Genomic DNA, 23,646 nt, shown 5'->3' with positions numbered 1-23,646 from the left:
CATTATTTTCGGGAGCCGATAGCAACTGGCAATTTGGTGCCCTGAGGATATACGAAGGCCCCGGCGGAGCTTCGAGTTGACTCGGCGCCTCTTGCAATAAGCGCTTTGGTCGTCACATACTCGCTCAAGTCCTACTCGCTTCGTATTCGCTCGAGGTCGAAAGACTGGGCTTTCATCTAGACTCTTTTGTCGATATACTAGAGCTCTAGTGGGCCGTTATTCGTTTACTTGATGAACCCACGAGCAAGCATGAGCTCGGAAACAGTCCGAGTCGGGCCACCAACTACTCGGGGATATCGTCAAGTCAAACGTGCAACGCGGGCCTGCCAACACTGCCATTCTCGCAAGGTCAGATGCGATGGCGAGAAGACAGGAATGCCTTGTACCAACTGCCGGTTCGATGGCAAACTTTGTCAAATTTTCTTAGGAGGCCGAACTAGTCGCAAACAACTTACGCTCTCACGATTGCAGCCAGAAGCCCTGCGAGCAACCCAGTCGCGCATCGAAACGCCTGGGAGCCATGCTTCTCTGTCCAGGAGTCTTTCTCCCTGCGTGACATGGGCAGCTGATGGGGCCTCGCTGCCGTTATCTTATTTCAAGTTCCTGGAGAGACCCGCTCTGGACGAGCTGAAGCCAGTTGAGAGATCCGTTCTGGAAACACAGGGATGCCTGCATTTCCCCAAGAAAACAGAACTTGGAGTTTTCTTCCACCACTACTTCCTCTATGTCCATCCGCTGCTCCCGGTACTTGATGAGGCGTCATTCTGGACAGCTTATCAGCGACCTCTCCAAGGCACCCCTAAACTTCCAGTCCTGCTTGTCCGTGCAATGCTATTTTCTGCGAGCTGTGTACGTCTACTTCCTAACCTGCTTTCTAATCTGTCTACAATCTAAGTGTATGCAGTTCGTGCCAACGGAGGTTCTACACCAATGCAGATATGAATCTCCCATTGCCGCTCGGGACGATCTGTATCGGAAGGCGAAGGTCAGTTCTTCATCATCGCAGCGCAGACATATGGAAAAGGCTAACAAAAGTCCTTAGCTGGTGTATGAAGCAGGAATAGAAGAATGTCCCCTCACAGTCGCGCGAGCGTCGCTGCTGCTGACATACTGCAACTCGGACTTGGATGTGCTCGCCAATTCAGGTTGGCTTCGAATTGCGATAAGTCAAGCACGGCGAGAGCAGGCCAGACAGGATCGTTACTCAGATACCATAACCTTGAGGGCACGGGCCGACCTCAACCTTGTCTGGTGGTGCTGTCTAATTCGGGATCGTCTCATATCACTGGGAATGCGACGGCCATTGCAGTTAACGCTTGCAGAGTTCAATCGTCGCCAGAGCGGCATGGCAATAAATGATCTGAAGGACGAGATCTTCAACTCCAAGGTCTACCACTTTGAAATAAAGTCCGCGTTGTTTCATCTATTGGCTAGCTTGTGCCAGTTCGCTATTGCCGTCACTGAACTGATCACCCTCATTTACCCATCCTGTGAAGACGCAAGCCGTGTGCAGGACACTTGCGCCGAGCTTGAGAGGTTGGAAGCAGCAAGGTCTTCTTTGATACTCTGGGAACTTGATTGGATTACGTGTTTAGAAACGAAGAACTCCGATTTTGACCCGTCCATTTCCCTTTTCTCAGGCTTGATCGCTATATACTACCAGTAAGTCGCCTGCTCCAAAACAGTTGCATTGTGCGCGATCCAGCAGTTACTCAATCACCATAGCTCCTCCCGAGTCGCCCTGTGCAATCGTTTGTGCTATCTACTCGGCTCTTCCGACGTCCTCGACCCGAGCCGCCTCTCTCAACTTGAGTTTTGCCGATCTGACCTGGTCACGGCTGTCCGTTCAATCGCGGACAGGGTCAGGCAACTTACCATTCTTCAGCTTGTTGATAAGCTACCGATCAGTGCGTGAGTATTGTCCATTATGTCATTAATCGAGTTTCGCTCTTCGTGTGCCCCGGTGTTGTCGAAAGCTCAGACAGAAAAGGTACTAAATATCTCAGGGTGGCATACACAACAACTACTGAAATCCTGTTGACCATTGATCCGCAAGACACGCAACAGAGACCACCTGCACTTTTCGAGAGGTTAAATGAGTCCCTTCGTCTGAGATACCCCATCGCACGGGTGTCCAACCTCATCGCAAGAGCCCTGTGGCTATCGGAAGTGTTTAAACACGCCGCAGGGCACCACAACAATAGCAGCCAGAGCAGAAGCTCCACACCATCGAGTAGTGGACCTAGCTGCTATCCGTGCCTGTTCGGTCTCCCCCTGCAGCAGTATAATACGCTCCTGCATTATGTTGATCAGTCCATGTCCATTCCGCGAGGTTCCGTACAGGAGACAGATCTACTCTATGCCACGGCTGCGTCCTGGAAGAGCTGGCTACCTCAGGATACTACAGATACGGATGTTAGCGCAGTGCAAGAGGAGGAACCCGATCCCGTGTGGATGGAAGCAATGGGAAATTACTTCTTCGGGCCAGGGGAGCATTTGTTTCTGTCACCGTCCGCGATGCTGGCTTCAGATACCCGGAGCGGGTGCACGAGTCCACTCGACAATGGGGCAGCCAATATAGGAGAGAGTAGTAGCCTTTCGCCAAAGGTCTATATCTCCTTGTCTTGGTAAATGAAGATTGTCAAAGCATTTATAGATTTCAGTCCAACTCGATACTAGTCACGCCTTCCATGTCCGATCCATAGTTCCTTCAGTCCTGGGCCTGGGTCGCTTCCTCCCTTTGCGCATGTCAAGCCAGGGCCCTAGAAGGGAAGGGCGACCCATCGTACCTTCCTTATATGATTTACCCAAGGTCGCTCCTTCCTTGTTGCAAACGCTCACTCCAAAAGGAAGGAGCCACGTCGGTCGTGCCTTCTTCCTGGGTCGCACCTTCCCTTGCTGTATGCTTCGCCGTCTGCCACAAGTGGAAAGAGCGACCCATCGTACCTTCCACATCTGATTGACTTGAGGGTCGCTCCTTCCTTGCTGCAAACGCCCACTCCAGCAGGAAGGAGCGACCTCCATCGCGCCTTCCCGTTCCTGGTCATATCCTGGGTCGCTCCTTCCCTTCCTGCAAGCCTTGCAACCGGCCCAAAGCAGAAGCAACGACCCATAGTACCTTCCACATTTGATATCACAGAGGTAAGGTCGCCCCTTCCCTATTGGGAGTTACAAACACCCATCCTAGAGGGAAGGAGCGACCCCGGCGCACCTTCCGTATCTGAGTTGCTCGTAGGTCACTCCTTCCTTGCTCGAGCTACTTTCCCGAGGAGGCAGGAGCGGCTATCACGCCTCCTAAACCTGATCAGTTCACGGATGACAAGCGGGTCACAGATCTCGTCTACAATTCGAGGGGTTTGTCAGCATGATCGCGGAGGACTCATCAACCTCATCGCTTGATACCGCGGAACAGAGCCGAAGTGATCAGATCCAGGTCATTCCTCGGTGAGTTGGTAAGTTGCGCCTTCGAAATCTTCGTGTCAGCTTCACAAATGTCCATTCGTCTCTATGGAAGGGGTATCTGGCCTGTAAATGATCTGCTGAGCGATTGGTGACTGCGTACGTCTAGGGATAGACTCGACTGGTAGACCTGAAAGCCTTCATTACAGCTGCTGGTGATAAAAGATGGGCTTGGCCTTCATGCGAGGTCCGAAGCTCGTCACAGAGCGTGATCAGCTGGCCAGTTGGGATCTTCGTCAGCGGACCTGTTGTGTAGATCTATGGCCTTGGTGTTTTGCGTAAACGGAGCAGGGTCGTCAGGACATGGGTACGGTGTGTGCCGCAAGAGAGGCAGTGTCCGCTTCGAAGTCTGAAGAGAAGGTATAGCCTGAAATGGTAAGTGTGAAAAGGATGCCCGTGGCTAGATCAGCTCAAGGACTTTCGCAAGAAATATGCTCAATGGGTTTGTACTCTAAGGGCTTGCCGAGTCCACACTAGCTTCTCAAATCTTCTCTCAAATTCAAAAGGGATTTGCTGTCTTGCCCCTCTCCTCCCGGATTCATCTCTCAATACCGTACTAGACACCATCTCAGCTTCGTTCCTCTGTTCAGGATTACACACTCATTACTCACAGCTGCGCTTACGTAGCCTCGAGACTAACACAAGAATCCAAATCACCAAAATGCCGACCCACAGCACCCTCCGCTCCAAGACGCAGCACCTCCTCCTCATTCTCCTCGCAAAGACTCTCCGACCCATAATAGTCACGCTCGCCCGCCTCGCCGGCACCCCAAAAGCGACCCCAGACTCAATCCATTACGTCCCAGTCAACACAAACAATACCACAGACCACACAATCAAACTCCACATCTATAATCCTTCCTCTTCTATTTCACATGAAGATCCCAGTACACCATCCTCCGTCCTAATCACTTGCTGCGGCTCCGGCTTTGTCATGCCGGGCCACGGCCTCGACACGGACTACTGCCGGTACATCGCCGATACAACGGGCCACACCGTTCTAGATGTCGGGTACAGGCTCGCTCCGGAACACCCGTTTCCGGCAGCCCTCGAAGACGTTGCGGCGGTCGTCTCGCACGTCCTCTCACAACCAGCCAAATACGACTCATCCCGTATTTCCATCGGGGGCTTCAGCGCAGGAGCGAACCTCGCGACATCGGTTGCAGTCAACAACTTTCCAGCGGGGACGTTCAAGAACCTCATAACATTCTACCCGGTCCTCGACGCGAGTATCCCCGCCGCGACGAAGATAGCGGGCGTCCCCGTGACGCTGAGGAAACCGAAATACGGCGGTATGGCTACTGTGCCTGTTCTCGCCATGCGGTTCTTCCAGGCGTGTTATGTTTCCTGTATCGAGGCGGATCTGGGCGAGAGAGGTTTGTGTGATCCGAGGGTTTCGCCGGTTTATGCGGCTCTCGACAGGTTTCCGAGGCGGTGTCTTTTTGTTACGGCTGAGTGTGATGGGCTAGCTGCGGAGGTTGAGGGGCTTGCGGGGAGGCTGAGGGTGGAGAGACGCGGTGAGGGCGGTGGTGGGAGGGAGGGGGATGTTGTGATTTTTAGGGTTGCTGGGTGTGGGCATGCGTTTGATAAGAGGGTCAAGGCGGGGAGTGCGAGGGAGAAAGTTAAGATGGAGGTTTATGAGGCTGTTGCAAGGTTTTTGAATGGAGGCGAGGTGTCTGGAGTGGAGCCTGAGGTTGGGTCTGATCTTGCTGCGAGAGCGGTTGGTTCTGTGTAAGGGAGGAAACCCTAAGTCGGGCAAACTGTGCGATGTGCGATGAGAGCACAGGTTTGACAAAATCAAAGCGAAGTCATGTCTGCGTCTGTGTCTGTGTATACTATGCTCTGTGCTCTATATCTATTATACTAAGCTACAATGAAATCAAGGCGCTTCATTATATGTCTATCGAATCGTGGCCGGATCAAGCCAATTCAGGCCAGTATTTCTTAACGACCGTCTTCTTGTTCACCTTTCCCATGGCATTCCGCTCAATGCCATCAACAAGCTTGAGCACGGTGGGAATCTTGTAGGGAGCCATTTCCTGCTTCAATCGGCTTCGGAGAGATTGCAGTTCTAGTGGTTCGGTCTGTTCTTGTTAGATATTGTGTGTATCATCTGGAGGGTAGGAACTCACGCCAGCCCTTTGTTTCACAACTGCTGCCACTCGCTGACCCCATTCTTCGTCTGCAATACCTACAACAGCAACCTCCTGCACCTCATCCAGCGCAAGCAATTTGCGTTCTACCTCTAGCGCAGAGATCTTGTACCCGCCTGACTTGATGATGTCGACTGACGCGCGGCCCTGAATAAAGTACGCGCCCTTCTCATCGCGCCGCGCCACGTCGCCGGTCTTGAACCATCCGTCCGCGGTGAACTCTTTAGCCGTGGCTTCGGGTCGTCGCCAGTACTCGGAGAAGACATTGTCACCCTTGACTTCAATCATACCGTCGACGTCGACAGAGTCAAGGACAGCTCCTGTTTCCTTGTCGGTGAGTCGCACCTGCACACCAGGTAGGGGCCAGCCGACACTACCGTCAATGCGCTTCTCAATTTCAAGGCCACAGCTTATGCCCATGCCAATTTCGGTCATACCATAGCGTTCGAGGAGGGTCTGGCCCGTAATGGCAGCGAATTTTGTCTTGATTGGTGTGGGGAGAGCGGCGGAGCCGCTGACGAGGAGGCGAAGGGCGGCTGCACCCTCGCGGGCGGCGGTTTCCTGTTCCGTGCCGCGGATGTGTGTCTCGAAGTAGTCGACAAGACGGGAGTAGATTGTTGGCACGGCGAAGAACATGGTTGAGGAGCCTTGGCTTTGCCATCGGGTCCAGATGGTTGCGGGATCGAATTTTGGGTGCATTTCGACAGTGGCGCCACTGAGGAGAGTGGCTGTTAAGCCATTGATGATACCGTGGATGTGATGCAAAGGGAGGACGTGGATAAGATGGTCAGAGGGCTCATATTTCCACGCTTCGATGAGGGTTCGCGCTTGGAATGTGATGGTTTTATGTGTGGTGACACAGCCCTTGGGGTTAGAGGTTGTTCCCGAGGTGTAAATCATGAGCGCGCGGCGGTCGGGAAAGGTTGCTTCAGTGAACTCAGGAAGTTGCACGGCGGAGTTGTCTGTTGCTTGCGTGAAGGGAGTAAGGGTCATGAAAGTGCGTGTGTGGTCAGGGCAGCCTTTGCGAAGAGGCGCCTCGAGCTTCGAGAATGTCGGATGGAGGATTATCAGGGACGGGTCTGAGTCGCCAATTGTGTACAGCAGTTCCTGAACCGGGTGGGATGTGCCTTGGCGAGTTCAACGGTTAGTATACAGGCCATGCCCGCGTTGCGGGGTTGGTGCCGACATACAGAGAGGTACGCTCACGCCGCCAGCAGCCCAGACGGCCCATTTTGTAACGACGTAGTCATATCCATTCGGGACTAAGTAAGCAATCCGTCTCTCTTCCAGGTCTCCAGTGCCGGTGAGATCTAATTCTTCAAGGATGCGCTTCTTCAGAGCCGCGGCATCGGCGAGCAATTGAGCGAAAGTGAAATGCTGGGACTTGGTGGTATCAATCACAGCAATTTTTTCCGGCTTGGCTTGCGCATGCTTCCTCGCTTCGAGGAACAGTGGAAGAGAAGGGAGAGCAGCCAGCGACATGATTGTTTGCGTGCGAGGGGTAGAGAGTGCGCAGAATGCTAAATGTGAGGGGCACGAGCGCCAGGGGAAATGCCAGCCACGATCTGCGGGCTCAGCGGGGGCGGAGGAGCCATAGGGCCGCGACTAAATATTGGCACGCGATTCGGCGCTGAGTTTGAGCTCCGAGAATTGGAGAACAGGGGACTCCGACAGGGGTCCGCTCTCATTTGGAGCCGTCGGGGAGGAATCGAAGGCAATAATGCGACGCGCCACGAAAAAGCCAGCAAAGGCATGTCATGGCTGAGAACGAGTCAAGGAATGATGGTCCATATTAGCTGCATTCGGCAGTATAATCGCTTTGTCTGCGAACCCCATATTCAAAGCATCTGCCGGTGATTGATGTGATTGACCCGCTTGTCCCTCGCGGGGAGTCGAAAGTTGCTTCGGAGTTGGCACTTTGATCCGCGAAAAGTGCGGAGAAATCATCCACCCCAGTACATTGCGGCATATTATTTAACAGGCAACAACCTGCTTGCTTCTATCAAGCAATTGTTTCCTCTCCTGTGATCTCATGTTATTTAAACTATTTCAGAGACATTATTGTTGTAGATAAAGAACGAAGCCAATATCGCCACACGTGACCGTTGACAAGCCTCGGGAGTCCAGCCGACACCGGAACATTATTTGGCTTCAGTCAAATTCACCGAGAAGGCACGACTGCGGCTCTCATGTCGACCATGCTGAGACTTCCAGCTCTGCGGGCCAGGGCAGTCCGTCCCTGCAGCGTCAGATTTCTCTCCCGTGCAGTATCATCACTATCACCACCATTGATTCGCCTTCAAGACGCCACTTTTTACCAAAATTACCCAACCGCCGAAAATCAAGCAAGCGGCCAGAACCCTCCTCTATTCCCTAATCTCAGTCTCGAAATCCCATCAAAGCGCGGCGAAGATGGCCCTCAGCATTGGGCCGTGCTCGGATCCCACGGCCGAACGCAATTCCTCGACGTCCTTCGTGGCCAGTACATTTGCGTACCGCCCAACGCCCGCAGCTATCCCTACCTACTTACAGAGGAAATCGCAAAGAAGGATCCTCGGTTACGGTATTCAGGAAGTGCAATTCAATACATTGGCTTTAGTGGAGAGGGCTCGGGCGCGATTGGGGGCACGCGAGGCGCATACTTAAGTGCTCGTTATGAGAGTTTACGGGAGGAGACCGACTGGACGGTCAACCAGTATCTTAGGGGCCAGACATCCCTGAATCCGCTAGAGGAAGATAAGGAGGGCACAGTCCGTAATGAGGAATTACTCTCCACGGTTATCAAAGATTTGCGTTTGGACGCACTTCTCGATATGCCTGTGGCTAACTTGAGCAATGGACAAACGAGACGGACGCGGATCGCAAAGGCGCTGCTGAGCAAACCAGAGCTTCTCCTCCTTGATGACCCTTTTAGTATGGCCCAAAAAAACATGGACTTTTCAGAAACACCGCTAACATCCCGCTTCCTTTAGTGGGTCTTGACCCGGCTACCGTTGAAAGTATCTCCGGCTTCCTACACCGTTTAGCAGACAAGTCCGACCCTCGACTGGTGCTATCCCTACGACCTCAAGATACGATTCCAGATTGGATCACGCACCTCCTTGTCCTAGGAAAGTCAAATCGAGTTCTCACGCAGGGGCCACGATCCCATGTCCAGAATGTATTCGACATATGGTCTCAAACGATCACCAACCCGGGATACCGAAAGAGGAACGATGCGGAGTATAAAAAAATTATCAAACAAGCCACAGCCGACTTGGAAGCTGGTTATCTCGATGAACAACTCATCACGGATCTTCAATCGCATAGGTACTCTACTGTGCTCACGGACTTCCTTGCACCCCGGGGAGGTGAGGCTCTCATTGAAATGGACGGAGTCCAGGTTCGATACGGTGGTGATGGTGCCGGCGGCACGATAGCCCTTGGTGACTGGACGCAAGAGGTCAGGGGTCAGAAGAAGCCAGGCCTACACTGGGTTGTCCGTAGGGGCCAGCGCTGGGTGGTGCTTGGGGCCAACGGCTCGGGCAAGACTACTCTCCTCTCTCTCATCACCTCCGACCATCCTCAAGCCTATTCACTTCCCCTTAAACTTTTTGGTCGCTCTCGCCTTCCCGAGCCTGGTAAACCAGGGATCTCCATTTTCGAGCTCCAATCGCGCATCGGCCACTCCTCGCCCGAAATCCATGCCTTCTTCCCACGCCAACTCACGATTCGCCAGGCGCTTGAATCCGCCTTTGCAGAAACATTTCTTTCAAAGCCAAAGCTCAACCACGAGCTTGACCTGGACGTTTCTTCCGTCCTCCGCTATTTCAAAGCAGAACTTGATCCGGATTTCAGCCCTGGTGCTGCGCAAGACGCCCCCAAAATTTGTGCTGACCGCAAAAACTTCCCCGAACTACGCGACCGCGTCTGGTCACGCACTACCTTTACACCTTTCGACTACGATGTCAACTACGCTGATAATATCACCTTCGGCCAGCTCTCTACCGCCCAACAACGCCTCGTTCTCTTCTTACGCGCCCTCGTACACAGGCCCGACATAGTCATCCTCGATGAACCCTTCTCCGGCATGTCCGGCACCGTCCGCGACAAATGCCATCACTTCCTCGAAGTCGGCGAACATGCGGGCCACAAGGCCTCGACTGCTATCCGAAAGCACGGGAGGGTCCCTTGGCTCGAGGGATTTCAACCTGACAAGGACGCTTACAACTCAATGAACCCTCCACCTGAGATTCGCTTCACCGGCCTCACGGATGACCAGGCCCTGATTATGATCAGCCACGTCCGTGAAGAGATCCCAGACAGCGTGCGCCATTATATGCGCTTGCCATCCGGGAGTAAGGAGGACGGCACAGCTCTGGATTTCCGGTGTGGGACGCTCATGCGCGTCAGTATTTTACGAGATCCGAATGTTTGGAAGAAGGCTTGGTTGTCTGGGGACGAATTTACCAAAAATCTCGGCATAAGACGGTCATTTAGACGGCGAACCGGTTCAAGTACTGTCGAGGAGACTGGGGAGTTTGATGAAGAGGTTTATGATTGGTGGTCAATTTGAGGTTTGCCTCGAATATGATCTGCATACTTTTTTTTGAGCGGTTGGACTGTACCATAGACTTTTTCATTTTGACTTGGAACGCTTTAGACAGGATATAGATAGGGGCGAGCCATTCTTTTTCGGCGAGAAGTGCTCAGCCGAAGATGTACTTTAGAACGGGGTATAATGGGTCATCAAAAATGTCCCAGCACAGAAGCAATATACTATATATAAAGAATGCCTAAGAATCTGCAGCACCGGGACCGGGAACCAGCCACAAGTCCAGCCAGAGTCTACATTTAATGCTCATTATTCCTCGCCGCGTCCGCCAATCCCATAATCAACGATTCAGACCGTGTCATTTCCGGCCTCTTAGCCTTCTCTTCCTCCGTCATTTCCAGCCCCTTAGCGACAAGATCCGTGAAGTCAACACCAACCTCGGATAAGAGGCTCGCCTGCTCGTGCACGATCTCGATGCATTTCTCCCAGACGACTGTCCCACGTTGCACGCTACTTAGTTGGCGCGTCAGGAGGGAGTTGAAGTTGTCTAGGTGGTGCTTCGCCCATTTTATGCATGCGCTTGTCATCACGGAGGGAAAGCATTGTTGGTAAGTGCCGACGGTGTTTTTGATTAGAGTGAAGTAAACGTAGGAGATCTGGAAGATGTAGAGAGGGAGGTCGCCTTCGAATATGCATGCTCTAGTTATTGTTAGAGATACTGTGTATGAAGGATGTGATGAAAATGCTTACCTGATTCGCTTAGAAGTAATATCAGATCGGGCTTTGAGGTAGGCTTCTCGAGCTTGGTCCTCGAACCCTAGCCGGGTAAGCCAGGTAACGTTGGTCTTTGTGGTCGCGGGGAACGCATGTGTGTCCACTAATGCCCGTGAGAGCACGCCGGCTAGTCTAGCCGCTCGTTCATCAACCTTGACGTTGATGACATCTTGTGCGACGGAGTTCCCTTTCAGACCTCGTGCCAGCTTCCGCAGGCGCTCAATGTTGGACACGGCTTCTTCGAAACGTTGGAGCGCAATGTCGATATCGAGCTCATCGACCTGGCTGTCTACCCAGCGTAGATTCTGTTGTTTTCCATCTACGTCAATGCGCACCTCTGGTCTGTCACGGAGGCTATCGGTATTCTCGTGGAAATCTTGTTTTGGGGAGTACACGGAGGCTCTGGGGTCCATGTATCCGAGCGACTCGCCGTTCTTGCCGGCGACCTCCGTCTCGGACCGGAGTGTTCGCCGAAGATCCTCCACGGTCTTCCTAAACGTGGCTAACAGATCGCTTTTGGCTGAGCTGTTACGCTTGTCATGCCGGTATGTGAAGGGCTTGGAACCCACCCGGACATTGATGGCGTTTGAGATGCCACGATCTTCGGCCTCTTCACGAGCATGCCCGGTGCCTAGGTTGGCACCCAGGTCTATCATGTCAACATCTTGCAATGGCCAACATTCTTCGGCAATGAGTTTCGTGGGTACAGGTCCACGATGATTCGGATTGCTCTGGTCGACTCGCTTCCGCTTCTTTGCCGCGACCAGCAAATGGTCATTGAGTAGCACAAGGTGCACCGGGCGTCTTGGCTTCCATGTCGCAGAGTCTAGCTCAACCCAATTTCCCGTCTCCAACACAATATGTCGTCCGGGAACCATAGGTAGGAACTTCTGCGATCCCTCGACGGTTTTCCATAGAGTCTGAAGCTGGACATTCCACATACTCTCAAGGTTGGCGACTGAGCTCCGATTACTGCGCTTGGACATTCGTTCATCTGCTGTTGGTGACATGGGGTTTGGAGAATCTCCGATCGCAGTTTGCCCCAGCGCAGTTGTCAGATCGGCCATTAGAGCGCGAAGGGTCCGCATCTCCCCTTTCAGCTTGTCCGCCTCCTGACTGATTTTGATGAATTGCGTTCGGTTTTGGTACACATTTTGCTGGAGGTCGGTTGACGTTCGGTTCTTCACCTTCCGCAGGCTTTGCTGGAATTGCCGAATATCGTCCTCCGAAGCATTGGCGAGTAGGTTGGCCACATCTAGATATCAAAGAGCGGGGTTAGCGATTGAAGCTATGAGACAGCATATGACTAACATCGATCAACGGGCAAGCTTGGATCGCGCAGGGCATTCAGATCGACCTCCGGGGGCCCCGATGATTCCGTCGACGGCTTTCGACTCGCCTGCGGGGGACTGAGCCCTGCATAGGCGGATGGGACTTGTGGTACTGTGGGAACCGGAGGGGCGCCGTCGAACTCAGGAGCTTGATTGAACCGAGTAGAGTATCGCCTTTTCACCAAGTCCGAAGTCGCATCCTTTGGGCCAGCAAGATCGCGAGACCCGGAGCCCGAGGAAGCATTGCCAGAGCTCGGTGTAGCCTGGTGGTTCTGGGGTAGTGGAGCGGAGATGGGTTTCGGAGCACTGATCTGAGGACGGGCGCGGCGGTTTTTGCTGCGGAGGGTGAGCCCCCGGCCTTCCATTGTCTCGAGCGGACTAAGAGAGGGGAGAGATAGATGAATTTGAGCTGTAGAAGGAGACCTGCTGCATCAAACCAGCTGTCTCCATGCCGTTGGGCAGCTCAAGCGGGAGAGAAACGCCGAGCGGAACAACGATGATCCCGCCATTCAATCAAAATTATCCCATTGCAGCTTCCGTGAAAACACGCCGACGAGCTCTGCATTTCAGGACAGCGCAACAACTGCCGTTGCTTTCATTTCCATCAGTGCTACTGATAAGCGACAAGAACTAGTCTCCGTCGACTATATACATCTAGTTCGTTTGGCCTCTATAAGCCGATCGCTCCCGGTTCCAGCTCCAATCCATTCGTCATGAAGCCCTCAACACTTGCTGTCGCCTCTGCCGGCACCATCATCACCGGTCTTCTGGGTAAGACACTGATTATACAACGCTATCTGTTTGACGAACATGAATTCATTCTGACTGCCGTCCCTTTTCTCCGCAGCCTATGCCGTGTACTTTGACCACAAGAGACAGACCGACCCCGAGTTCCGGAAATCATTGAAGCGCAACAACCGCAGGCTGGCGCGGGCCGTCAAGGAGGAAGCCGAAGCCCAGGGAGCTCAGTGGCGTGAAAACATCAAGAAGGCTGTTCAGCAGGCAAAGGATGAGGGTTTCCCGACAGACCTCGAGGAGAAGGAGGCTTACTTCATGAGCCAAGTTGCGAAGGGAGAGGGCCTTTGCGCCGAAGGTATGTCCATCAACAGTTTTTGATAATTGTGTCGGCGATTCACGTACCAACCATCACGCACAGACAAGCTCGAGGCTGGATTGGCCTTCTACAAGGCGCTCAAGGTCTACCCTCAACCCAAGGACCTGATCTCGATATATGACAAGACCGTTCCCAAGGAAGTATTGGAGATCCTAGCTGAGATGGTCGCTCTGGACCAGACCTTGAGGCTCGGCACATTCACTGGCGAGGGTGGCAGTGCTGATAGCCACGGTGTCGAATAAGAGACGCGACGCCTGCGCACTGCCTATCCCGCCCACTTTTATCCGGCATAATTCCCTTGGCCCTCTCTGGCGCGTCTTTTGTCTTTCTGGCTCACGCTGGGCCGTGGCCAGGACTCCTGGTCCTGTTTCAAAGATGGGCCATCATGACGTTACCGATATGCCATGATTCTTGGGCGTGTACAACCTCTCCACTATCAACCTTTTTATCTTGTTTTCCTGTATAGCTGCACCGAGTCTTGGCACTGCCTCCGACGTGGCGGACTCTTGGTATTTCTCGGCGCCACGACCTTGTCTTTTTTCCCCCTTTCTTTGTCTGCACCGGCAATTTGCATTATTTTCCATTTTCCCCGGTGGTCCGGGCTGTATTTTAGAGACTTTGTGAGGAGCAGGGCGAAAATGCGACGATGAGATAGATACGTATAGTATAATACAGGATGTTTGTTCGATTTCAGTCTTGTCTGCAGAAATTTATCAGCCAGAAGTCGCACGACACCCGCTCCATCCACACATCAGCTTTCCTTCATTCGACGCAATGCTCTTTTCAGGCTTCCACATTGGCACAATCACAATTCGACTTCCAATGGATCGTCGGCTGGGAGTTCCTCAGCGCCGCGGTCTCATGGAAGGCTAGCCAAGCGCCAATTGCGAGGGACCCCTTTCAGGGGTCTCTTAGAAAGTGGATCGCCAGTGGGCATTTCAGCGAGTGCGAGTCCCTCCTGATCTCCCCGCCCAGCAATCTAGTCTTATATCGCGTTTGATGACTGGCTGGGCAATCATGGGCATGATTACTGCCCAGACATTGTTTTGCGTTTGGGTCTTGTCGCTTTCTTGGGTCTCGTTGAGGGGCGAGCGAGCTCTCTATTAATCTGGTTTCCGCTCGCTTCCTGCAGAGGTCGCTCTTTTTGCTTCCTTTCCATCGCTTTTTCCACGCTTTTTCTTCTTCCTGACGAATCTTTATACATATTTTTATTGATTACTTCTCACACTCGTTCTCAACGGTCTTCTAGTACCGCAGCCACTCTTTCAATACAATCCAGGGTCTTCCGGGGGAAGAGCCCGTCCGATCATTCACTAAATCCACATCATATCTCGCCCAATCGCATACAAAATGGTCACTGTGCGTTCTTGCGACCGTAGATATCCCTATTACACAAACAGCTACCGCTAACACACTTCCAGTCTTACGGTCGCGTTATCGCCGCGGTTGCCGCTCTGGCTACCACCGCAAGCGCTGTTGTTCCCATTGAGGTTCAAGGAAAGGACTTTGTCAACTCGGAAACCGGTGATCGGTTCCAGGTTCTAGGTGTCGAGTAAGATCTCAGATCTCCGGGGGATATTCGATTCGGTTACTTGGTTGAGAAAGCGGTGGTACTGATCTTCATTCCAACAGCTACCAGCCCGGTGGTACATCCGCTGTTGACGGCAAAACCGACCCTCTCAGTGAACGTGATGCGTGCCTACGCGATGCTGCCCTCATGCAGCGCCTGGGTGTAAGGAATACAGTACAAGGCATTGTCAGTGCGATTCCGCTAACCGCTTTGTTGCAAATAGGTCAACACCATCCGTATCTACAACTTGGCACCCGACCTCAACCACGACGAGTGTGTCTCGATCTTCAATGCCGCCGGTATCTACATGATTCTTGATGTCAACTCTCCTCTGTACCCCGGATACATTGACCGCACTGCCCCTTGGGAGACCTACACCGAGGAGTACTACACTCAGGTCTTTGGTATCATTGAGGCCTTCAAGGACTACCCCAACACTCTGGCTTTCTTCGCCGGAAACGAGGTTATCAACGAGGACAGTGTCGAGCAGGTTCCTCAGTACATTCGTGTAAGTTTCAAGAATGGCCTTTAAATAGATTTGGGCATCCGTTAACTCACGCGACAATCAGGCCGTTCAACGTGATATGAAGGAATACATTGCCAACCACCTCGACCGCCCCATTCCCGTCGGTTACTCTGCTGCCGATATTCGTCCTATCCTCGAGGACACCCTGAACTACTTCATGTGCGAGGATGAGGACTACCCCACCTCTCACTCCGATTTCTTCGGTCTCAACTCCTACTCGTGGTGCGGTGATGCCTCCTACGAGAGCTCTGGCTTCGACAAACTCACCGACATGATGCGCGATTCCACCATCCCCGTATTTTTCTCCGAGTACGGCTGCAACGAAGTCCAGCCCCGTCAATTCACCGAGGTCCAGGCCATCTACGGCACTGAGATGTCCCAGGCCTTCTCTGGCGGTCTCGTCTACGAGTACACCCAGGAGGAGAACGACTACGGCCTCGTTAAGATCAACGACAATGGCACCCTCAGCCTCCTTGTCGACTTCGAGAACCTCCAGGACCAATACGCTAAGCTTGACATGGACCGCATCCGCGCCTCCAACTCCACCCAGACCAACGCCAAGCCCGTCCAGTGCAGCCGCGACCTCATCCAGAACGGCACCTTCAGCAGCAACTTCACCCTCCCCGCCAAGCCCCCAGGTGTCCAGGACCTTATCGACAACGGATATCATGAGGTTGAGGCCGGTCAGCTCGTCGACGTCGAGTCCGAGGACGTTGAGACCACCATCTACAACCACAACGGTGAGGAACTCACTGGCATCAGACTCAACGTCCTCGCCGCTGGCGAGTCCAACGAACCCGGTAACAGCGCCTCTTCCGGTGGCTCTGGCTCTGGCTCTGGCTCCGGATCTGGCAACAGCTCTAACGATGATGATGAGGAGGATGCCGCGGGCATGCTCTCCGTTCCTTTCGGCTTGATGACAGCCACTCTCCTCGCTTTCTTCATGCTGTAGATATCCATATCGTTGTTACTCAGTCTCTGAGGCTTCTGTGTTGCTTTGCCTTACGTCCATATCCTCCATTTCTACTACATGTACCCCAGTCTTAGAGAACATCCTCTGTCATTGGTTTTGATACTACCTTCCCGCTTGTATTTATCCCGGAGCGACTACGAAAGCATTTATCTTCCTGTTTACTACACTGGTGACCATTATTCGTAATTGTATGCCTGCATCATGCATGGAGTGTTATTATCCTATTATCCCTCTAATATTCTGCATATATAGAAGTTTACATCTCACCCTAATGGCAGACACATTTGCTCCATGTTTCACTATATCTAGAACACTTGTGGATCGAATCCTTCGATAATAAGATCAATGCCTTAGTCCTGGACGTTTTGAGCGGACTTTTAGCGCATACTGAACGGTATACCTCATCATCCCTATTCCCACCTGTGGACGCACATTATGAGATCCAATGCAATCTCCATAGCCTACTGCAAAGCCCTCAACCTCTCCCTCTTAACCCTCAAAAGCGTCTCTAAGAACTCAATCTCAACCTCAATCCTCCTCTTCCGATCCCCAACATCAATGATCTCTCCATCCCCATCCCCACCCAAACCAACACCACCCTCCCCTTCCCCCTCTCCCAGCAATTTCAACACCTCAATATCACTCCCCACCTTCTCACCAGCCTCCATCCGTTTGCTCTCCTTCTCCTTCTCTCTTTGCTTGTACTTCGTAATGAAACCCGGCCACCCGAGGCTGTCTGCGATGGTCACAACAGCCACGACGATGAAGAAAAGGATGAGGAATACGATCGCGAGGGCGATGACTGTTGGTAGAACTATGCCGAAGATGGCGTGCATACATGCGCTGATGATGGATCCGATCGTGCCGAAGAAGCCGAGCGTTGGTTTTGGTTCGCAGGGTTGGCAGTGGGTGCGCATCGTTGCTTGCTGTTGTGTTTTTTATTCGATGGTTGATCCTGAGGTTGTGATCAGGGTATACGGATTATGATACAATGTGTTGGTGATGGATGAGAGTTGGCAGCATGACTTGACTACCAATGGATTGATGAGCAGGGCTTCGCCTTATATACCTCGCCACGGTCCTAGGCATCTCTTGGTATGTACAACAAGGCACAGCCCTGACCAGACTCACACCCTCCAACAAGAGATCCAAGTGGCTCATCGCAGTTCACTTGGGGGCCACGAGAGAGTTACCGTAGACGTCCCCAATCTGCGCCCGGTGCCCTGCAAAGCCTTTCGTGAGCCTCCAATGGGGTACAGGTCGGGCGATCCGGGAGTGGCGAGCATGTACTATACTCTGCAGTCAATAACAATCCCTGTCCGGTTCTTCGTGCGGCGCCCCGCGGATTATGGGGCCGAAGCACTAGGTAGGACTGCGAAGTAAGAAGGTACAGTCGCCAGATCCGTTATAACGGTGCTTAATTGCTTAATGTGGAGGGAAAGGAATATGGCAGGGGCATAGGGACGAGGAATAATAAGCTAGGAAGTAGAAAAGGTGGGGAATTGTAATGATTGAAGATTATCCTAGATCCGTCAGCCAGGCAGTTCATATATTCTTGTTAGGACTGCAACATTACTTCTCATGACCCATAGAGATCGCTGATGAAAGAGTAAAGCGAGCTTACATCAATCAGAAATTTTGAATTGCCCAGTCAAAGAAAGGGAAAAAAAAAAAAATAAAAAAGTAAAAAATAGTAAAAAATAAGGATAAAAAAAAAGGATTTAAAATAGTAAGTATAAGAATAAAAAAAAAAAAAAAAAAAAAAAAAAAAAGGGAAAAAAAAAAAAAGGGAAAAAAAAAAAAGTGCCATCAGTGAGCTAGAACTGGTCATATATCTGAGCATTGGATCTGTTCGTACAACTCCTTAGTGTATGATATGTATATATGTATGGTAAATTTGGTCGCGTGAATCTCGTTGGAGACTTCAAAGCATAGTAGGGCATGCGAAGTGCCTGAGGTATCGAACTTGAAACCCATGGATGGGCCATGTACCAAAAACATGCAACAGATTCGGAAATTCCACTCAGCCAAGAGGGTATTATGAGACTTGACTGAAGTGTTTTCCATCCGACATCCCTGATTGTCGCCCAGATGCAAACATACAGCATGGGCAGCGAGCCCTACCGCGCCCTCTCTTGTCTTTCCGTTTGCTCGACGGGCGATAGTCCTCAGATCTGTCAGAGTACGCAGAAGAACTCTTCTCGGCTGTGACGGTCTGTCATGCCGGGATTTCTGACGCCGTTGTTGATCCGTTGATGGTGATCGATCCCGCGATGCCTTCTCGCGCTCTCTCTTCGAGATTCCCGGCCCCTCCCTGAGGAACAGACTTGATGCCCTAGTCAATCCACTCGCAGTTGCTGCGGCTTAACCATATTGGCGTCGTTTTCTCCGCCTGAAGGATGCTCAGGTAGGTATCGAGATTCGCTGTGGTCTCAGGAACGGCATCAAAGTATTTGGTTGGAAGTAAGATGGCGTCGGGCGTTGAGATCTCGACTCGGTTTCTTTCCGACTTGAACGGCTTCTCGAAATATGTTTCTGATTTGTCTAAGTCATTTGAGGATCTTGTCAGTGCTTCGATTCCTTCTTAAGCTACGTAAGAAGCCTCGGAGGAAGGAAAGCTATGCGTCCATTCCAAGTCCGTATGCCGGTGGAGGCAGCGGAGCTAGTCAAGGACTTTCAGGTTGGATCAGATAGCTTTGAGGGAAATTCTGAGGACGATTAATATGACGGTTAACCGTGCGCTGGGAATTTTAAAGGACCGACTATGTCATCCATGAGTTGAAGAGAAGAACCCGATTGAGTGACGCATCTGAAACTCTTAGGAGATCTAGAAGAGGCAATCCATATAGTAACGACGACGTTGTCCCAGGTGGTCCATGTTGCTGTTCTCGTGCCCAGTTAGCCTGGCTTATATGTGCATAAGTTGGCTGGCGTTGCACAAAATACTACCTTCCCATGAACAGTGACCTTCGGCGCGTAATGCCAAGTAATTAATGGATACCGTCTCGCCGAACGCAAATGACAGAGAACCGCCGAGCCGTATGAAAACGCGGCGAAGTACTGGGGGTCTAGGAAACGGGAAGGTGCGCGGGAAAGAGGCAGGAGCGACCCATACCCATAGCACGAATATGGCAGGAGTGACCCGCGGTGCGCCAGACCGCTCCTTCCGTTTGCGACGAGAAGGAAAAGATTGAAGAGGAAAGAACCACCCGTATGAGAGCACCTTCCGTTTATATTATGCTCCGCCGGCGGAAAGCGCGACTGCAAAGTACCTAGGGTAAGTGGGTGTGCTTTCCTAAAGCAAATTAGGAAGAACAACCGGCGGCGCCGGCGACCGTTACCATACTGATGGTCGGTGACGCCTTACATTTGTATACTGAGGAAGCGGGATGAAATTGCTGCATGACAGGGCGGACGGACCGTTGGGTGGAGTTAGGAAAGTGGAACATGGTGGAAATTTCAGTAATTAAATGCCCCATTGAAAGAGCAATGAAATAAAACGCAAATTATAAAAAAACAGATTCGAACAAGGTCTGACAACTGGTAAATACGGCACAAAAATCAATCACCACACCATTCGACCTTTGCCTTTGCTCTTTCCAGGGGATCCTGAGGTTGCTGGTAATGACGGGAACTCTTCGTCTGGCTGCTGCGGAGAATCGCGGTCATGATCGTGGTCGTGGCTGTGGGTTTCCACGAGGCTTAGCTGGATGGCCAATTCCAGATCGTCAATCTCTTGTTGTCGGCTGCTTTCTGCGGCTTTGGATTTGCCGGGGGAGAATGCGCCCTTGGACGATTGGGAAGCACTTGAGTACTTGATAGCAAAAGGCGATGGTACCTCGGACGAGCCAGGGTTGTCCTCGAGTAAACTTAGGCGAATGGCCTCGGCAATCTCGGGATCCAGGTCGTCTTCAATGGGATCATTGCACGGAGAGGAAGCAGAGGAAAGCTCATCGGGTGCAAATGAGCTATCGTTTGGACCGATGGTATCGCTGGGAGAGGTACTGATAACAGACCCGTCCACGAAATCGCCACGCTTCACGGCTTCGCTACTGTATGCTTCTTGACTTAACAGCTGTGCGTAGGCGAGAAGCTCCTCTTCGCTAACATCTGGACCCAAGAGATCGATACCGAATCTATTACTCAGGTGCGCTCTCTCCTTTTGGTCGGCCAGCGCCTGCCGCTTCATTTCTTGTTTCTCATCCTCGATGTGATCTATGATGGCTCCACGTCCGCTGTTGTTGAATCGCTGTCCGCCAGCCGCCGGGTTGATACCCCTTTGACCGTGGCGAAGCCTCCGCTTGTTGCTCTTATATTGGTCTGCGGCTGACGAACTGTACGACCAGTAGCGGAGGTGTGTTCCCAGAGCAACCATTCCCCTAAGGTTGGTTGGGTCGGGGTCGAGGGATATAGCCCCGGTCGCGTAGAAATTGTTGCCAACCCCATGTAACGAAGCTTCTGCTTGTACCAACCGGCGGCGGGCACGCGAAGAGAAACGCGAATTGATAGTGCGAATTGGCCGAGTGGTGGAGGCAAGGGGATCCCAGGCTTGTACCAGCCCATCATTTCCACCATGAACCAAGTACAGAGACGTAAGAGCGACACAAGACACTTGCGGCGAGTCTGTGTATATGGTACGAATCGGATCAATGGATTTGACTAGTTCAGAAGTCTTCGATGTGGGTGTACGAATGTCCCAGACGAAGACAGACCCGCTGGCGGTCCCAACGGCCATGTATCGCGCGCGGTGGCCTGGAATCTCGGAGCCAGCTGGCCGCTCCATGTGCGGAAGGGGTGATGACACGACAGAAGACGACTCAGGATTACCGGACAGCAGTAAAATATCTTCATCGGCCGTGATTATCGCATACGTCGAAAGATCTATTGCGCTTGCTGTGATCTGTACAGACTTTCGACCACCGAAGTTGAAGTCTGAGATGTACCACTCGGTATTCGAAGGCGAGCAGACCGACTGGTAAAGTTGACTTGAGGCCCGGGAAGGTGGGAAACTGCTTTCAGCAGAGGAGACTGCTGGAGGGTTCGCGGGTCCGCCGAAGATGGAGCTTGTGGGGGGTGCCGAAGTCGTCCACAAATCATTCTTGACAGGCACTGGCCGGTGGGAAGCAAGAAGCTTGCGGGTGTATCTCCGAATGGCGGCTTTCTCATCCTCTCCATCACCACGTTGTATAACGATGAAAGACTCGCCAGCACCGTGGTGGTCGTCTCCAGCGAAATCGACTTTGAGATCGCGCCTCATGTTCCAGCTCTCGCATACCTTGCGGAAATGTTTCGGTTTGAATGACAAATACTGCTCAATCTCCTTAGTCTCAGCTGCGACTTGTTCGTCACTAAGCTTCATTGAGTCCGAAGACGATCTAGGGCTGTAGCTGCCATCAACGAGCTCGCGGTTAAACGGATCAGGTCGAGCAGTCCGCCTGCTGACCTCCACTAGCTCCCACCGAACACTACGCCCCGTTTTCCAGGCTAGGAGATCGGCAGCTTCGGGCGTGATGTTAGCTGGCATGGACTCGGGCGGCTGCGGTAGATCGGACAGATAGAACACTTCTCCCAACGCGTTGACGACTGCTGCCCACACTCGGCGCCGAGCATAGCGCTTCTGGGAGAAGTTGTCGTCAACGGCGATCCCGACAATTGGAACACCGGGGCTAAGAACCCATCGAGCGGTAGCCTGACCTCGCTCGAATCGCTTCTCGTATGTCGGGTGAGGCCCAAGGGCATAAGCAGTGAGGATTCCGGAAGAGGTTCCAGCCAACATGCCAACCAGACCGCCAGTCATTTTGAGTATTTCCGCAGATTTCGCAATCCACACTGAGGTAATGGCGGTTGTTATCTGGTTGATGGCGGGAATGCCGAGTTTAGGCTGCGAGCCGACGTCGCTGAGGAGACCCAAGAACCTGCCTCTCTGTTCGGCGGTCGATATATAATAAGTGCGGCCCTGTGGGCAGCCCTCGCCATAAATCATACCAAACGGCTGGCTGACATCCATAGAATTCGGAACACCAACAAGATTCCCAGACCCAAGTCCATATTGAGCTTCACCAGGAAACGAATCCGCAAAATGGCGGGAGAAGTTGTGGTCGGCCAAGCCCCAAGTGCCAACCTTTACGGCCGATGGCGCACTTGCGGTTACGGCGCACTGTTCTGAAGCTCCGTGGATGAACAGAGGTTCCTTCTTCGTAGTTTCTCCCCCAAAGGTCCCAGCCAGATGGCTGACGGGATACAAAAGCTGCGAGGTATACGTCGCAATCGCACTGCCATTGCGAACTGATGCGGACCGAACCGCGGCGTTTCTTTTCGCTAGCCCGAACTGCGCCGGCTTGCCTCTGGAAAGAGACCGCAAAAGCCGAGTTCGTAGAATATACTCACTCCTCCACGATGCGAGCGCAGTGAGTCTCGAGAAATACCGTCGGTCTGACGTCAATCGATCGGAGGCATGAGCGTCTTCCGAGACTGATGGGCCGGGGAAATACCGCGAGAAAGCGATCCGCCATGCGTGAGGGGTAGTGACAAGACTATGGAACCGACGAGATACCAGCGCAATAGATGAGAGAGCCGTCGGAGGCAGGTGGGAGAGAATATGGGTTAGGACCTCTAAGACGCAGGTGTTAAACACATGATCATATCAGTAGCCATGATTGGACGGGACCCACCATTTGGAAAATCATCGAGGGACAAGTCGGAGGGCTTCGAGTTTGGCGTCACTGTGAAACCAAAATCCGAGTGCCTCGGCGAAGATCCAAAAACCGTTTCCTCATACTGGCTGACTTGACCGGCTGCGGGCGAAGATTCAGAGTGCTTCAGAAACGACGGCTCGCTGATTGATGACTCAGAGTCCACAGAGTCTCTGGCGTCTTCGGAGAGACTGCCAGAGACTTGGGAGACACCATAAAGATCATGTCCATGCTGGGTGGGATGGAAGAGGTCTTCTGAAGATGGTTCTACCGTGTGTGGACGATTGAAAACGTCAGAAGGCTCTGATTGCATATAAGGTGTTCGCGGGGTAGTAGATAAGAGCGATGGCGACTGAACCAGCTGATAGTTCTGGATCAGTCGGGTTGAGTGGAGGGCGATTGGAGTGTGGTAGGCGTGCGAAAGAGGCGATAGTCGTTGCTATGAACGTCCGATGTTCACGAAAGGGAGGAAAAGGGGGGAATGGGAAATAAGGGTGTGGAAAACGAGAGGATGAAGAAG

The 23,646-nt window shown here is 52.5% G+C and overlaps 9 protein-coding genes across 9 annotated transcripts; 5 read left to right on the top strand and 4 right to left on the bottom strand.

Annotated features, from left to right (window-relative positions):
* The first annotated feature begins 3 nt into the window (after positions 1 to 3).
* BJX68DRAFT_232663 (uncharacterized protein) lies at positions 4 to 2,714 on the top strand. Its single transcript, XM_071039521.1, has 5 exons — positions 4 to 849; positions 905 to 985; positions 1,043 to 1,662; positions 1,726 to 1,911; positions 2,007 to 2,714. The coding sequence occupies exons 1-5, from the start codon at positions 232 to 234 to the stop codon at positions 2,629 to 2,631; spliced, it is 2,130 nt and encodes a 709-aa protein (XP_070901177.1). The 5' UTR covers positions 4 to 231; the 3' UTR covers positions 2,632 to 2,714.
* Positions 2,715 to 4,120: 1,406 nt separating this feature from the next.
* On the top strand, positions 4,121 to 5,194 carry BJX68DRAFT_264762 (Alpha/Beta hydrolase protein; the record flags this gene model as incomplete). The annotated part of the gene is made up of 1 exon (XM_071045050.1): positions 4,121 to 5,194. One exon carries the CDS (start codon positions 4,121 to 4,123, stop codon positions 5,192 to 5,194), a length of 1,074 nt encoding a protein of 357 aa, XP_070901176.1.
* A 72-nt stretch (positions 5,195 to 5,266) lies between these two features.
* Positions 5,267 to 7,447, bottom strand: BJX68DRAFT_38081 (acyl-CoA synthetase). The gene is made up of 3 exons (XM_071049063.1): positions 6,803 to 7,447; positions 5,592 to 6,739; positions 5,267 to 5,543 (listed from the first exon to the last, which is right to left on the bottom strand). Exons 1-3 carry the CDS (start codon positions 7,092 to 7,094, stop codon positions 5,379 to 5,381), a joined length of 1,605 nt encoding a protein of 534 aa, XP_070901175.1. The 5' UTR covers positions 7,095 to 7,447; the 3' UTR covers positions 5,267 to 5,378.
* Positions 7,448 to 7,801: 354 nt separating this feature from the next.
* BJX68DRAFT_264760 (putative ABC transporter) lies at positions 7,802 to 10,167 on the top strand (the record flags this gene model as incomplete). The annotated part of the gene is made up of 2 exons (XM_071045049.1): positions 7,802 to 8,525; positions 8,585 to 10,167. The coding sequence occupies 2 exons, from the start codon at positions 7,802 to 7,804 to the stop codon at positions 10,165 to 10,167; spliced, it is 2,307 nt and encodes a 768-aa protein (XP_070901174.1).
* A 278-nt stretch (positions 10,168 to 10,445) lies between these two features.
* On the bottom strand, positions 10,446 to 12,616 carry BJX68DRAFT_264759 (exocyst subunit EXO84; the record flags this gene model as incomplete). The annotated part of the gene is made up of 3 exons (XM_071045048.1): positions 10,446 to 10,845; positions 10,897 to 12,175; positions 12,232 to 12,616. 3 exons carry the CDS (start codon positions 12,614 to 12,616, stop codon positions 10,446 to 10,448), a joined length of 2,064 nt encoding a protein of 687 aa, XP_070901173.1.
* A 348-nt stretch (positions 12,617 to 12,964) lies between these two features.
* On the top strand, positions 12,965 to 13,607 carry BJX68DRAFT_264758 (TOM complex receptor protein TOM20; the record flags this gene model as incomplete). Its single annotated transcript, XM_071045047.1, has 3 exons — positions 12,965 to 13,022; positions 13,099 to 13,344; positions 13,408 to 13,607. The coding sequence occupies 3 exons, from the start codon at positions 12,965 to 12,967 to the stop codon at positions 13,605 to 13,607; spliced, it is 504 nt and encodes a 167-aa protein (XP_070901172.1).
* Positions 13,608 to 14,715: 1,108 nt separating this feature from the next.
* gel2 (1,3-beta-glucanosyltransferase gel2) lies at positions 14,716 to 16,413 on the top strand (the record flags this gene model as incomplete). Its single annotated transcript, XM_071045046.1, has 5 exons — positions 14,716 to 14,724; positions 14,787 to 14,917; positions 14,998 to 15,097; positions 15,159 to 15,443; positions 15,505 to 16,413. The coding sequence occupies 5 exons, from the start codon at positions 14,716 to 14,718 to the stop codon at positions 16,411 to 16,413; spliced, it is 1,434 nt and encodes a 477-aa protein (XP_070901171.1).
* Positions 16,414 to 16,895: 482 nt separating this feature from the next.
* BJX68DRAFT_264756 (uncharacterized protein) lies at positions 16,896 to 17,351 on the bottom strand (the record flags this gene model as incomplete). The annotated part of the gene is made up of 1 exon (XM_071045045.1): positions 16,896 to 17,351. The coding sequence occupies one exon, from the start codon at positions 17,349 to 17,351 to the stop codon at positions 16,896 to 16,898; it is 456 nt and encodes a 151-aa protein (XP_070901170.1).
* A 2,254-nt stretch (positions 17,352 to 19,605) lies between these two features.
* BJX68DRAFT_232646 (F-box and WD domain protein) lies at positions 19,606 to 23,626 on the bottom strand. The gene is made up of 2 exons (XM_071039520.1): positions 23,106 to 23,626; positions 19,606 to 23,046 (listed from the first exon to the last, which is right to left on the bottom strand). The coding sequence occupies exons 1-2, from the start codon at positions 23,437 to 23,439 to the stop codon at positions 20,000 to 20,002; spliced, it is 3,381 nt and encodes a 1,126-aa protein (XP_070901169.1). The 5' UTR covers positions 23,440 to 23,626; the 3' UTR covers positions 19,606 to 19,999.
* Positions 23,627 to 23,646: the final 20 nt, after the last annotated feature.

The sequence above is a fragment of the Aspergillus pseudodeflectus genome (genome assembly GCF_044049435.1).
Source record: "Aspergillus pseudodeflectus strain CBS 756.74 chromosome Unknown BJX68scaffold_12, whole genome shotgun sequence".
NCBI lineage: Eukaryota > Fungi > Ascomycota > Eurotiomycetes > Eurotiales > Aspergillaceae > Aspergillus > Aspergillus pseudodeflectus.
The sequence above is the reverse complement of the archived record's forward strand: the minus strand, read 5'-3'. Positions and strand labels throughout refer to the sequence as shown.

Excerpts from the sequence above, each read along its gene's own strand:
- BJX68DRAFT_232663 (XM_071039521.1), top strand. The coding sequence starts at position 232 with ATGAACCCACGAGCAAGCATGAGCTCGGAAACAGTCCGAGTCGGGCCA. Across the intron at positions 1,663-1,725 it reads TTGATCGCTATATACTACCA|CTCCTCCCGAGTCGCCCTGT; the intron begins GTAAGTCGCCTG and ends CAATCACCATAG. Across the intron at positions 1,912-2,006 it reads GATAAGCTACCGATCAGTGC|GGTGGCATACACAACAACTA; the intron begins GTGAGTATTGTC and ends TAAATATCTCAG.
- BJX68DRAFT_38081 (XM_071049063.1), bottom strand. The coding sequence starts at position 7,094 with ATGTCGCTGGCTGCTCTCCCTTCTCTTCCACTGTTCCTCGAAGCGAGG. Across the intron at positions 6,740-6,802 it reads CGGCGTGAGCGTACCTCTCT|GCACATCCCACCCGGTTCAG; the intron begins GTATGTCGGCAC and ends GAACTCGCCAAG. Across the intron at positions 5,544-5,591 it reads TTGTGAAACAAAGGGCTGGC|ACCGAACCACTAGAACTGCA; the intron begins GTGAGTTCCTAC and ends TAACAAGAACAG.
- BJX68DRAFT_232646 (XM_071039520.1), bottom strand. The coding sequence starts at position 23,439 with ATGCAATCAGAGCCTTCTGACGTTTTCAATCGTCCACACACGGTAGAA. Across the intron at positions 23,047-23,105 it reads CCTCGATGATTTTCCAAATG|AGGTCCTAACCCATATTCTC; the intron begins GTGGGTCCCGTC and ends CCTGCGTCTTAG.